This window comes from Nomascus leucogenys, chromosome 4 (genome assembly GCF_006542625.1).
Source record: "Nomascus leucogenys isolate Asia chromosome 4, Asia_NLE_v1, whole genome shotgun sequence".
NCBI classification, from domain to species: domain Eukaryota; kingdom Metazoa; phylum Chordata; class Mammalia; order Primates; family Hylobatidae; genus Nomascus; species Nomascus leucogenys.
In genome coordinates this window covers 105,605,514-105,620,297 of record NC_044384.1, presented here as the reverse complement: position 1 = coordinate 105,620,297, position 14,784 = coordinate 105,605,514, and the positions used below count along the sequence as shown (strand labels likewise).

General features: G+C 46.6%; 2 protein-coding genes across 3 annotated transcripts in view; one reads left to right on the top strand and one right to left on the bottom strand.

Annotated features, from left to right (window-relative positions):
* The window catches only part of FYCO1 (FYVE and coiled-coil domain containing 1), a 75,396-nt gene that overhangs the window by 22,144 nt on the left and 38,468 nt on the right, over positions 1-14,784 (bottom strand). Inside the window, exon 14 of the mRNA XM_003256970.3 lies at positions 12,314-12,458. Within this exon, the coding sequence (XP_003257018.2) occupies positions 12,314-12,458 (145 nt within the window). The remainder of the gene's footprint in view (positions 1-12,313; positions 12,459-14,784) is intronic.
* On the top strand, positions 522-5,409 carry CXCR6 (C-X-C motif chemokine receptor 6). Of its 2 annotated transcripts, none has more exons than XM_030811964.1 (2): positions 522-598; positions 3,515-5,409. In XM_030811964.1, the coding sequence occupies exon 2, from the start codon at positions 3,536-3,538 to the stop codon at positions 4,562-4,564; it is 1,029 nt and encodes a 342-aa protein (XP_030667824.1). In that variant the 5' UTR covers positions 522-598; positions 3,515-3,535; the 3' UTR covers positions 4,565-5,409. The 2 variants fall into 2 exon arrangements, with proteins under 2 accessions (XP_030667824.1, XP_030667823.1); XM_030811963.1 differs by lacking the exon at positions 522-598 and adding an exon at positions 2,079-2,206.

The following is a 14,784-nucleotide window of genomic DNA, read 5'->3' as shown; positions in this document are numbered from 1 at the left end:
TCGATTTGCCAGTTTCTAGCTGTGTGCACCAGGGGTTGTTATTTTGGCTATGATCCTCAGTGTTCTCACCTATAAAGGAAGGATAATATCCACTGCAGGGCTGCTATGGGGCTTAACAGCTATCACATATGCTGGAGCTGCATGTGCACGCAGAACCCAGTCCATGCCATGGACTCAGCATTGGCCCAGACCCCAACTGTTCCAAAAAGATGTCTGACTAGTGAATGAAGTAATTTTAAGGTACAAATGCCACCATCTTCGGTGGATGGCCAGAGCCAAACCTCCTTATTGTTCCCCTTTAGTTTATGAATAAAGCCCCTGTCAGGCCCTGACAGAAGAATCAGCCCCAAAGCAGAATGAAGGGAGTGTGGGGTATCAGTCACCCATCCATCTCCGACCCACGCATTACACAGGGGCGGGTTGGTCATATGGATTCTGATCTGAAGTACGGGGAGTAGGGGGTGGGTCTCTTATAGTAACCAGCTGAAGGCACTTAAAAATGTTCAGCGGAAACATGAACCACATCACAGAAGTAGAGGCAGACCTTGCTTCATGAGCAAGCTCATCTCTGGAACAAACTGGCAAAGCATCTCTGCTGGTGAGTCATTTGTCTTACTCTTTATACTGAAAAGAAGACAGGGAGGACTAACCCCAGGTATTGTTGGTATTCTCAGATTCCTGTTTGTAGTAGGGTACAGTGCAAAATGCCAGGCTATGGAACTCAGCTGCTCTTCGTTCAAATTCCATCACTGCCATTTGCTACTGTGTAGGTTAAACTGGAGAAACATGAAAACTACTGAACATGTTTCCAGGCACACAGTTAGTGCTTGTAGGCTGATGGTACTGCTAGTAACGGCATAGTCAGACCCACCCAGGGAGATAAGGAGAATCTAGTTATTGTCTATATTTGCTCAATGAATAATCTCTGTTTTCATTTCTTTTGCATAAGACAGGCTGTTTTATCAGATTATCATTTATGTTCTTTTTTCAATATAAATCAATATACTACTGTAGAAACTTTGAAAACTATTTTTAAAAAAGGAAGAAATAAGTCACCCATAATTCCACCAGCTGGAGGCCAACTGATAATAAAATGTGATTATTTTTTCCAGGTTTCTAAAAGTACGGTCAGTCAAAATCACATAGTTTATCATGAACTCTTAAGTGAGGGCCCACAGAATACATGGCAGAGGGATTCAAGGGATTCATGGACTCCCAGAATTGCAGGGGTGTGTGTGTGTGTGTGTGTACATTATTTCTGAGAAAAGGTGTGCAGTTTTTAGGAGATTCTCAAAGGAGTTTATGGTCAAAAAAGGTTAAGAATCACAATTAATTTTATACCCTTTTGATATCTATTTGTTGTAATAGTAATAGCTAATACTTATTTTGCATATTTACTTTGTGTTTACACTGTTTTTAGCAATTTAACTGTATTGCATTTTCCAGAATCAGTAAAAATACTTCCTAAACATTTAAGTATATTCTATTTTATGTATGAATTGTAATTTGCTTCATCATTATCAGACTTTTACACTGTTTCCAAAGTTGTAGATTTTTTTTTTAATTTTCAGAAAACAAAATAGGATTTTGATTATAGAGGATAAAGAAACGAATGTTTTTGGTTCACCTAGAAGGGAAGGTAATTTTTAAAACTCTATTTGCACAGCACTGTCCAGGCCCAATCTGTTTACCAATTATTATACATCAAAGTTTACCAATTATTACACATGAATTTGCACAGGTCCTTTGAGGAAATGTGTAATGGCAGCATAAGGGACCAGCAAAAGCTGGAACAGGAGGATACCAAAAAAAGGCAAGAGCGAGTCAAGCAATAATGGGGAGCTGGACATTATTCTTAAGAGCAAAGCCACCTGTTTCATATTTTAAATGATGAAAAAATGTTTTTGCCCATGTGAATCAATAACACATACACATCACCTGACCTACTTAATATAGTGCCCCAGAGAGCTGGTGGGGGGCAGGATGTCTACTGGCTGACCTATCACCCTTAGAGATCTAACAATTGTGGTCTAAAGGCAAGGATTTTTATTAAGTAGTCTTAGCCCAAAGGCAGCATCCTTCCTTGCTAGAGAGAAAGGGCACTTTGGTCCCTGGAAAGACAGAGGCAAGCAGCAGCATCGGAGACACTGCTCCCAGTCAGGACTCAACATCAGGGACAGAAGTGTTTCTAAGTGGATTAGGAAAGGTAACCTCATCGTTTATATGCCCTTGTCTGGTCAGGCAATATTTTGACTTTGCTGGCAGAGATTCTGTCCAAACACTTGCTCTTCTTCATACATCTTCTAGAGGTGCTGGCCAGACATGGCTCCAGGTCACTGGAAATGAGCTGCTGCATGCTGAGTATCTGCGGTCCAGTAGCAAGGGCAGGCTTGGCACTCATGGGCTGATGTTGCCGCAGCTGCCCCTGCTCCCACACCGCAGGTTACATGATCCCTTGTCCTGTCCGTGGTCTTTGGCAGGGTCACAGGGCAGAGGGAAGGGTCAGAGAGAAGTGACATCTTGAAGGGCTGGTGCCCTGGGTAAGAAAGGTTGCTGCCCATCTGGCACCCCATTTCAATTGGGTCTTCTGCTTGTTAAATGAGGCCCCTAAATCCTAACCTGCCAATCACAGGAGCTAAGGCAAGGTTCCGCTTTGGGGAAATCTACCTTTTAAGAGACTTCTTGCTCAGAAGTCTTCAGGAAATGAGGCTCTGATGGTGGAATGCCATAAACTGTGTTAGATGATGAAGGGGAAAGTTTAGTTGGGAAGTGAGGAGAACCACCCAATGCTTTATCCATGAAGCCAGCTCAGCCAAAGTGCTGGGCAGTCAGGGGCTTTTCTATGCCTTGTTTCCCCATTAGTAGCCTTTGAAAATCCATGCAATTGAGGGGAAGTAAAGGCAGGAAGGACTATCTACCCAGGCAGTGCAGTCTTGCCATCCCCAAACACCTGTGGTCTCCAGGAGTCTCCTTGATAGGAGAGCCCCCTGGTAGGGGCACTTGCTTTAGCTTTCACAATGAGGAAATGGGGCTCAGGATGGGTGGGCAACTGTGGTGAGGCAGGGGGAGATGAAAACAGGCATGTCCCATTGATGAGCTCAGATTATCAGTGGGCTCATCCACTGATATCCAGATTATCAGTGGGCTCAACCATCCATCATCAGTGTTGCTCTTCCAAAGAGCACTGTGCCCATCTGGCAGCAAAGCGAGTTTTGCTTTCAAAATAATTGAGCACAGGATTTTATGGAATGTGCTTAGGGGTCAGTTATGAGTTGTCTCCCAGATGGGTGAGATCCTGAGAATTTTCAGGCTAATGGAGAGTCCTCGTCCTGTCTGAGCAATTTCCCCTCAGAATTGGTTATCTTCAATATACTGGACTGTGCTGTTTCTACACATCCCAGTGGGTGGGTTTAGGAGATGACTATTTGCCCCCTAAATGTGGTCAATGGGACAGCAGGAAGACAGAGAATGCCATCCTCAGCCCCAAATATAATTCCTGGGTTCTGACTCACAGGTGTTCATCAGAAAAGACACCATGGCAGAGTATGATTACCATGAAGACTATGGGTTCAACAGTTTCAATGACAGCAGCCAGGAGGAGCATCAAGACTTCCTGCAGTTCAGCAAGGTCTTTCTGCCCTGCATGTACCTGGTGGTGTTTGTCTGTGGCCTGGTGGGGAACTCCCTAGTGCTGGTCATATCCATCTTCTACCATAAGTTGCAGAGCCTGACGGATGTGTTCCTGGTGAACCTACCCCTGGCTGACCTGGTGTTTGTCTGCACTCTGCCCTTCTGGGCCTATGCAGGCATCCATGAATGGGTCTTTGGCCAGGTCATGTGCAAGAGCCTACTGGGCATCTACACTATTAACTTCTACACGTCCATGCTCATCCTCACCTGCATCACTGTGGATCGTTTCATTGTAGTGGTTAAGGCCACTAAGGCCTACAACCAGCAAGCCAAGAGGATGTCCTGGGGCAAGGTCACCAGCTTGCTCATCTGGGTGATATCCCTGCTGGTTTCCTTGCCCCAAATTATCTATGGTAATGTCTTTAATCTCGACAAGCTCATATGTGGTTACCATGATGAGGCAATTTCCACTGTGGTTCTTGCCACCCAGATGACACTGGGGTTCTTCTTGCCACTGCTCACCATGATTGTCTGCTATTCAGTCATAATCAAAACACTGCTTCATGCTGGAGGCTTCCAGAAGCACAGATCTCTAAAGATCATCTTCCTGGTGATGGCTGTGTTCCTGCTGACCCAGATGCCCTTCAACCTCATGAAGCTCATCCGCAGCACACACTGGGAATACTATGCCATGACCAGCTTTCACTACACCATCATGGTGACAGAGGCCATCGCATACCTGAGGGCCTGCCTTAACCCTGTGCTCTATGCCTTTGTCAGCCTGAAGTTTCGAAAGAACTTCTGGAAACTTGTGAAGGACATTGGTTGCCTCCCTTACCTTGGGGTCTCACATCAATGGAAATCTTCTGAGGACAATTCCAAGACTTTTTCTGCCTCCCACAATGTGGAGGCCACCAGCATGTTCCAGCTATAGGCCTTGCCAGGGTTTCGAGAAGCTGCTCTGGAATTTGCAAGGCATGGCTGTGCCCTCTTGATGTGGTGAGGCAGGCTTTGTTTATAGCTTGCACATTCTCATGGAGAAGTTATCAGATACTCTGGCTGGTTTGGAATGCTTCTTCTCAGGCATGAACATGTACTGTTCTCTTCTTGAACACTCATGCTGAAAGCCCAAGTAGGGGGTCTAAAATTTTTAAGGACTTTCCTTCCTCCATCTCCAAGAATGCTGAAACCAAGGGGGATGACATGTGACTCCTAGGATCTCAGGTTCTCCTTGATTGGGACTGGGGCTGAAGGTTGAAGAGGTGAGCACAGCCAACAAAGCTGTTGATGGTAGGTGGCACGCTGGGTACCCAAGCTCAGAAGGCTCTTCTGACTACTGGGCAAAGAGTGTAGATCAGAGCAGCCATGAAAACAAGTGCTGGCACCACCAGGCACCTAACAGAAATGAGATCAGGCTCTGCCTCACCTTGGGGCTTGACTTTTGTATAGGTAGATGTTCAGATTGCTTTGATTAATCCAGAATAACTAGCACCAGGGACTATGAACGGGCAAAACCGAATTATAAGAGGCTGAGAATCCCAGTGGTCCATGGAATGCTTGAAAAATGTGCAAAAAAACAGCATTTAAGACTGTAATGAATCTAAGCAGCATTTCTGAAGTGGATTCTTTGGTGGCTTTGCTCATGTAAAAATGAAATTTTCCAATGTCTGCCACACAAACATATGTAAATGTATATACACACACACATACACCCATATGTTATATATTACTAGCATATGAGTTTCATAGCTAAGAAATAAAACTTTTAAAGTCTCCAAACTACTTTTACACTTCGGCACATTCTATTTTAATGTGGTATGCCTGGAATATACAAAAAAGTTACTTTTGGGCTCAGAGCACGGGAAATAAGTTGTAAACTTTCAGGGCAGTGCTCTATCACAGAAATGGAATACACCAGTGATAATGACCCTGCTCTTTCACTGTGGTTTCTAACCTCCTGTCCAAAGTGTGGGGCACATTTGTTTAACTTCCAGAATGTGGTCACAGGATGAGGCATAGTTTTAAATGTCAGATTTTATGCATGTTTATTAAATCCTGGCAGTCTGTTCAATAGGCTTAAAGATGTTTTTTGGGCTTACGTATCCCAAAATCACTCACCAAAATATGGAGAACCAACTGATAACAGCTAAGTAGAATGCACAGAGAAGTAGGCCAGAACTGACTCAACAGTGTGGTTTTGGGGGCTGAATAGAGACCAGAGTTGAATCCCTGACACTCACCAGTTTGTAAGACCTTGGGCGAATCTCTTAGCCTCTGAGCACCTGTTTCCTTTCTTTTTGGTGAAACATGGATCATAACAGCACCACCTCTATGGGTTGGTGTGAATACCTGAGACACTGCATGTAAAACACTTGGCACAGTCTGCATTTGGGGAGAAAAGGTCCAAAGAATAGCAGTAGTTATTATTTCTTACAAGAACTGGTGACACAAAATGGAAGCCCTCCATGTCAGCTCCGTGGGTTAGTGAGGCGAGGGAGGGTTTGTATGGTGCATTCCAGGTGTGTGGCATACCATGTGCACCTGGTGCAGCTGAGCACAGGCTGGGCCTTTCAGAGACCACATGATCCCACCTACTGTTTCACAAACATGCCTAAATGCATCTACAAGCAGAGTTTTACTGTACTCAGGCCACATGGACCTCCAAGTGCTTCCTCCAACTACAAAATCTGCCCTTTTAGGGTGACAAGGCTGACATTTATCTTTTAAGTAGCTTGCAAAGAGAGTTTCTGTTATTCCCCCTTTGTGCATTCATGTTAACCTGGAACACTTCTGACAGAGGGGCCACCAGTCCCTGGTATCCCTGACAGTGTCCCGGCCCAAGGGACAGAGGCAGAAGTAGAGTCAGGAGACAGGGCCCGGCAGCATCTCCATGAGTCCCCATGGAGAGATGCAGCAAGGTGTGATGAGAATGCAGGCTCTGGGTTCACTCTGACAGTGTTCAGTGACAGCTCCACCACTGTGTACCCCTGTGCAGGTGATGCAGTACCCCTAACCCAAGCCCTGGTTCACCACCTACACCACTGGCCCATGATGGCCTTCCCTCCTGGGGTGCTCGTGAGCACGGCCAGCACACTGCAAGCACCATGCTTGGGCCTGCCTGGCCACAGCAACAGAAAAGCAGCGCTGGGGCCATGGGGCTTTCCCTGACCAGGTGCCCGCCCCCTCCCAGGGTCCCTGCACTGGCCTTTTGTAGCTTAGGAAAGCCCTGCCTGCCTGGCCACAGGAACAGCACAGCAGCAAAATCTTTCTTTGCCTTCCCTGCCTCCTCAGCCACTAATTGATCCTATGTGTCTGGGCCCTTACCTGCCACTCTTTGGAGTAGATGTCAGTTTTCCAACCCCTTCCCCTGGATAGGGGAATAAACGCTGGCACAGCACCTGCAGATTACAGACGGCCTTCGTGTCTTGATCTCACTCCACCCACACCACAGCCCAGGAAGCAGAAGATGCTATTGGTACAGGCTCCATTCCACAGAGGAGACTGAGGTCATGTGCAGGGCAGAGCCAGTTTCCAATCTCAGCCCACCCTTCTCCCTTCCACTTGGCTCTCCCTTCCACTCGTCCACACCAGCACATGGCATCAGAGGCCTTGGAGGAGGGGATGAGACTGGGTGTGGGCTCTGCTTGAGTCCATACTGCCTTGGTGTGTCCTCAGGGTTGGAGGGTAAAGGATGTGCTCTTTCCCTACCAAGTTCCCAACAGCTGGGGGTGGCTGCAGTACTTATGGGATCCAATCCCTTTAGAGATATGGCAGAGGCCACTAATGGCCACATCATCTGAGATGTGGGGAACATAAGATAACACTGACTCTAGGGGCTACCTGGGAGCTAGGGGCCCAGGTGTCCTCCGTGGGTGTTCTGGACTGAGGAGATGGTGCCATAGAAGGGAAAAGCCTGGAGCTACCCCTACTGGAGGGGTGGAGGCAAAGCAAAGAGGATGGGGCCCAGGAGTGGTCAGGGCAGTCATTCTGGCCTCCTCCTCCAAGGGGCTCTCAAAGCAGCACCCCCTTCCAGCTGCCTAGTCCCTGTTGGTCCCTGGTAACTAATGCCATTTTGTAGAAGGCCTGGCCTATCATCCCCATTTTCAGATGAGAAAACTAGTTGAGAGAGATTAATGCCTGCTAAAGCTCACACAACAGAGCTAGGACTACAACCTCAGTAAACAGCCTTTCTTTGCCCAGAAATGTTGGCTCCAAGAAGGTTTCCTGCCACTGACAAGCCACAGGGTACCTGTCACCTCTGTATTCAGCTGAAGGCAGAGATCTTGGGTCAACCCACGCACAAGGTGGCTTTGTAACCTTAACCATTCACCATATCCTGTTCTCATTTTGTTTCTGAGATACCAAGCATCAAATCTCCTGGTGGGTGACAAATCCACCACAGCTCCCCTAAACACTCTGACTATGAAGCACCAGTTCTGAAGCAATTACTGGCAAAGATGCTCTGAGGGTTCAGGGATCGTTTCTGTGGGAGAGTTTAAGCTCACTTAGGGCCATCTGGGTATCTGAAGGATCTTCTTTGGAAGAGATGACTGGGCTGTGCAGTGCAAGGTACTGAGGTGGTAGCAGTAGCACGCACAGCTCAGCCCCTGATGACACAACATCAGGAAAGCAACATAACTCCATGAACGTCTTCCCAGGCATTAGGCACTGGGCTGGGCTCAGTGCTCCACACACACAGTTCTCATGCAATCTTCCTAACACCCCTGGGGTAAGTGCTGTTCCAGTCTCTTCGGTATAGGGGAGGAAACTGAGTTCGTGGGCTGCACTGCCTAGAGCCATGGAGCCTGGAGGTGGCAGACCAGGTATGTTTGATTCTGGAGCTCAAGCTCTTCACCACCATCTGGTAGCTAGAGGGGGAGACTGGGCCTCAAGGAGGCCATGACTGGGTAGAGGCTGAGCAAAGGCTGAAGGAGCCACAGCCCAGTGCCCCTGCCAGCCCTTACTCCACAGGCCTGGTTCACCAGCTGACAAGAGCTTGATTTCCTTCTGCCTCAGTCCGGAGAACAGCTGGACACCTGGTCAGTGGAGATGGCGGAGGGTGGGCCTCAATGACTGAAAAGGGGGTGTGCATGGGTGTGTCTGGAGGGCTATGACAAATACCACCTTTTCTCCAGAAGTCAGGGGTTGTGCTCCTGCTCTGCACCACCATTCTAGCTCTGAGCCACACACAGGGACCACTAGGAGGTTGCTTAGGGAGTCCCACCATCAGGCCACATCTCCCTGGCAGGCTGGACTTTGGGACCCCTTCCTGACCCATCTCTGCCAGGAGGAGGGGCAAGGCAAACAACTTCCTTAGCCCCAAAACTGTGTACCTGTGTGAAAGAGCGAACATGAAGGCAGGGGAGATGGGCAAAATGGGGACATGGGACGGAGAGAAGAGAGCTGAACTCTTCCAAATGAATCTTAAGCCAGTGGACTGGAGGACGGAGTCTAAAGCCTAGTTCTGGCACCTCCAACAACAGAAGTTATCCAGCCTCCTGAGGCTTCAGCTTCTTTGCCTATAAAATGAGATAATTCCCACTCCCTGATGGGTTGCACAGGGACTAGTGAGGTCATGTGTAAGAGCAGCTGGTGCAAGGAAGGCGCTCAACAGCATCACTTTCAACAACACTATTTCCAAGTGGCCTAATATTCCTCATGAATTTGGACTTAGTGTTTAATCTCTCCCGGATCCCTTCTTACCTTGGATTTGCTTATTTTTTCCCGAAGTTTCTTGCCAGTGATGCTTACACAAATCTAGGGGTCCAGATCTCCCACACTTTCTCAGACTCTCGGTGTTTTTGGTTTAGGTCTTAAAACTTAGGAAGAAAAGGTACGTAGGAAAAAGCTACCAGAAATGCTTGGGTTTATCTCTAGCTAATGCACAAAAAAGTGTCTGACAATGCAGCCTTTAACTGACTTGGAAGGGTGGCTCTTCACCCTAACAGAAGTGCAGGGATTATAGGTTCCTATCAGTTAGTCCCAGATCCGCCTTGGTGGCCATAGACCAGTACACTGGCAGTTTCCTTTCCCTGGAACAGTTCCTGATTTCCCAAGACCAAAACCACACATATTTGTCAGCAGTCAGAATGCCTTCTGTTTTTGTTCCTACTGGGCAGGGGAAGGTGAAGGGTGAGGAGAGAGAGAGCTGTAGGATAGTCACTTTCTCACTCAGGCAAGAGGAAGCAGCAAGACACCTTCAAGCCAGAATGTCCTCCCAGGCCCCCAGGTTCCTGGTCCTGCTCACTTTACCACCTACCATCTACCCACCTGGCTTTCCAGGTGATGGAGGCAGAGTGTGGCTTAGTGCTAATGGAATGGAACATGCCCCAGGGACCACTGAGCCATGGGGCTTGGGAGAACACTGCAGGCTTACATGGTCATGGGTTGGAGGGGTGTCCCAGGAAGGAAAGGAAAAGCCCAAAGTCACAGAAGTGACAGTAGTAGACATGATCTTGGGTCTGGTGAGTTTGGTGATCAGTCTGGCTTTATCCATGAAGCTACAACATGATGAGTTCAATCATTCTCTAGTCAGGGAACAGAGGATTGTGGAGATATACGTAAGCCCGAAGTCCCTTCCATTGGCAGAGTCATGAAGATTAAAGACATGCAGCAGAAATCCTGAATGATCAATCTGACAGATCAGTCCTAGCCCTCCTCCGAATTGTGGGCAGGAAAAGAGGGACAGATCTCAATGTTGAGGCAGGAGCATCATAAAATGTCCTTAACTAGAGGGAAAATGGGACAAGAAACGTCTGGGACCTGGGACCCACATAAATTCTTTCTTGAGGTTCTGAACAGCCAGTGCTTTTTTGTAAACTGCTCTAAAGCCAGACAACAGGGGCTGAGAAACATCAAGCAAGGACCTCCTTTTCTTATGGGTCCCATGTCATAAACTCTTGACATTTTAATATGGTGGCACTTTATACAATTCATATTTTTAAAAACTGACCTCGTGAAACTCTCCTTGAAAACCTTGTTGGCAAATAGCTACACTAGAAAAATGAGAAGGCCAAGGGAGAATAAGTAATTAAGGATATCCTTGCCGTGGCTGCTTTGTCCCTCTGAAGACTGCTCTGCCTGTGTAAGCTGCAGCATTCTTGCAGCAGTCAGGAAGGTTCAGTGGATCCAGGTCACTGATTAAAAGCAGCATAAAATACCAGTGCTAGGGCAAAGTGCAGGCTAGGTGAGTGGAAAGTCCCTTGGGTTCCACAGGGTACAGAGTAATAGGCCTGTCCATATTTTTCTTACTGCTAAAACTTTGAGGCTTTGAGTGGGTTTATCTGCAGCTAAAGGGACCTCTGAGAGGACACATCTGTCAGAGACAATTGCAACTAAATCCGAGTTTCCTCTCTCATGGCATCCTTACCAAGCCTGATTAGTGTTTCCAAAAGATGAACTAAACTCACCGTGCTGGAGACTCATGGACGAAGCCAATCCAATCACCAAACTCGAGACCCAAGACAGCCCCTACTCACTGTTGCCTCTGTGACTTTGGGCCTTGCCTTCCCTTCCTGGAACACTTTCCTCTGAAGCAAGCTTATCCAACCTGCAGCCCAAAGGCTGCATGCAGCCCAGGACTTTGAATGTAGCCCAACACAAATTCATAAACTTTCTTGAAATGTTATGACATTTTTTTTGGGGGGGAGGGCGATTTTTTTTAAGCTCATTAGCTATCATTAGTGTTAGTTTATTTTATGTGTGGCCCAAAACAATTCTTCTTCCAGTGTGGCCCACGGAAGCCAAAAGACTGGACACCCCTGCTCTGATGCGTTCCCTGACAGTATTAGCCTGTAGTGTTCTCCCAACCCCTATAGTCCAGTGGTCCCTAGGGCATGCTCCATTCCATTAGCACTAAGCCACACTCTGCCTTCATCACTTGGCAAGCCAGGTGGGTAGGTGGTAAGGTGAGCAAGACCAGGAGCACAGGGGCCTGGGAGCAAGGCTTTTAAAGAGCAGCATGTTGCTCTGAGCAACTGCCAAGGGCAGCCCAGCAAGGGTTGCTGTTATAGGCTGAACTGTCTCCCCATGCCCCCAATTATTCACATGCTGAAGCCCTAAGCACCAGTACCACAGACTGTGACTGCATTTGGAGATGAGGCCTGTAGAGGAATGATTAAGTTAAGATGATACCGTTAGGGTGGGCCCTAATCCAATCAACCAGTGTCTGTAAGAAGAGGAGATTGAGAGACATGGAGACACACCAGGGGCATGCAACAGGGGACAGCCACACGAAGAGGCAGTAAGGGGGCAGATATCTGCAAGCCAAGGAGAAGCACCTCGCAGGAAACCAGCCCTGCCAGCACCTGACCTTGCATTTCCAGCCTCCAGAGCTGTGAGAAGGTAAATTTCTGTTATTTAAGCCACCCAGTCTGTGGTATTTTATATGGCACCCAAGCAAACTAATATAGTCGCTCAAGCCAAGAAAGACAGGCCTTAATAGTGATGTGGAAACCTGGGGCCACTGACATCTCTCAGGAACTCTCTGCAAGGCTCAACACTGACCACTTCCTGAGCGCCAATACTCTTCAAGGCCATCGCAAGCACTGTTCTCAGGCACCTTCCCTTAGGCAAGAACAGTCAATCCTGCTTCCAGTGTCTCACTTTCCTCATCCTTTGATAAGAAAGCACAGGGGCCAGGCCTATAATGAGCACTCAGGAAAGGGGGGTGACCTCTACTCACTGTTCAGCCACATTTGGGTCAAGAGAATCAGTTTCAGTGGGTGTTTCAGGCAAGGAGGAGCCGGACTCCTGTATCTGGCACAATTCCTCATCTGTGATGATATCAAACACAGCGTCGTCCGGTGGCCTGTAGTCTGTATTTGCTCCTGGGCGGCAGAGGCAGATCAGGAGAGAAGAGACACAACACACTGTTATGCACAGGCTGGGTAAGGGCCCTTGGGAAAGTGAGAGAGTGCAGCTATGCAGAACAAGCTGCTGAGGCACAATTTAATTGGTCACTCAACTGACAGCTATTCTGTCCAGAGTTTAGAGAAATGGTTGGTTGCTGGAACATTCCAAAAAAGTAGAGGAAGGCTTACAGACAAAATGGAATGTACAACCTAAGAGACTTCTCAAAGTCAGGGGCTTAGAGAGGTTTCAACCTCTTGCATATTCTCTGAGGTCCCTTATTTAGAAGGAAAAATCTTATTAAGAAAGAACCTAACAACAGAAAACACACTTCTATGCCACTAAATCCTTGCTCTGTAAGACACAGGCAATACTTATTCATGTATTTTTGAAAGCAGGAGTCTGTCTGACCTGCATTTTTCCTTAATCCACTAATGTGTGGGAAAGAACCTCCCAGTGCTCAAGGACCTGCAGCAGGCACTGGGTTTCCAACCAGGGGGCCTTGTGTCCGACTGTGCAAGCCACTTAGTAGGAAGGCCACTGTAGAAATGTTCCTGTACCAGTCATCCGCCCACAAACACTCTCCAGCATATGTCACGGAAAAATGTGAGAGCAGGTTTGAGGCAAAAATGAAAAAAACACCGGGTGCGGTGGCTCATGCCTGTAATCCCAGCACTTTGGGAGGCTGGGGCGGGTGGATCACTTGAGGCCAGGAGTTCAATACCAGCCTGGCCAACATGATGAAACCCTGTGTCTAATAAAAATATAAAAATTAGCCAGGTGTGGTGGCGGGCACCTGTAATCCCACCTACTCGGGAAGCTGAGGCACGAGAATCACATGAACCCAGGAGGCAGAGGTTGCAGTGAGCAGAGATCGTACCACTGCACTCCAGCCTGAGAAACAGAGCAAGACTTTGTCTCAAAAATAAATAAATAAATAAATAATTAAAAAAAAATTAAAAATGAGCAGACAAGAAATGTCAAAAATCAAAACAAGTGACCGCAGCACTCTGTGGTCACTAATGAGTCAGGGCAAGCCCATGCAAAGTTCCTGGGGTGTTTAGCAAGAAAAATGGTTCATGTGAGCTTAAAGTTCCCACCTGGACCTGCCACATGACCACTAAGGCAGGCCCTGCTTTAGAAGTGAAGTTCTTCTTCTTGTTTCAAGTCTGTGTAATAGAGAGCTTGAGGCATAGGCTGAAAAAAGGGGCCAGGGGTTGTTTTTTTTTCCATCAATCCAGCCACACTCCTGAACCTGCCCTGTAAGGCTGGCAGAGGGAAGGGAAAGCAGACAACAGGGATCTAAAATGATGTCCACTGAGAGAAACCAAAGACTTAAATAACTAGAAAGTTGTATCATGTTCGTGGACTGAGTCAATTTTATTAAGATGTCAATTCTCCCCAAACTGAACTAGAGATTCAATGCAATCCCAATTTAAATATCATCAGGATTTTTTGTAGAAATTGACAAACTGATTCTAAAACTTATATAGAAAAATAAAAAACCTAGAATAGCCAATACTTTGATAAAGAACAAAACTGGAGTCACTCTACGTGATGTTAAGATGCTTTATACAACTATAGTCATCATGACAGTTTGGTATTGGTGAAAGAATAGGCACATAGATAAATGGAATAGAATAGAAGTCCAGATGTAAATCTACACATATAAGGTCAATTGCCTACTTTCTCATGGCAGCATCAAAAGAAATAAGGTCGGTTTTTGACAAAGGTGCAAAGAACAGTCTTTCAATCAATGGTGTTGAAATAACTGGATGGCCATACAAAAAGATGAATCTCTATTCATACCTTGCACCATACACAAAGATAACTGAAAATGAATCATAGGCCTAAATGTATAAGCTAAAGCTATAAAACTTCTAAGAGACAACAGAAGAAGGTCTGTGAGTCCTTGGGCTAAGTAAAGCCAGACATGACAACAAAAAGAAAAACATTTACACATAACAGAAAAAACCTGATACATTGGACCTCATTAAAATGATAAACTTCTGCTCTTTGAAGACTTTTTTGATCTTTGAAAGAAAATATAAAAACAAGCTATAGATTGGGAAAAAGTACTTGTAAAATACATATCTGACAAATAACTTGTGTAGAGAATATACAGAGGACTCTCAAAATTCAATACTTAAAAAAACATTTTAAAATGGGCAAAAGATTTGAAGAAGGTAAACTAAAGCTGTGCAAAGTACACTCCCCATCCTCATCAGTTCTTTGTACCCAACAACATAATGGGGCCTGCCAACCACTTGGCAATCCACTCAAACAAAAGAGGAATGGACAGTA

Excerpts from the sequence above, each read along its gene's own strand:
- CXCR6 (XM_030811964.1), top strand. The coding sequence starts at position 3,536 with ATGGCAGAGTATGATTACCATGAAGACTATGGGTTCAACAGTTTCAAT.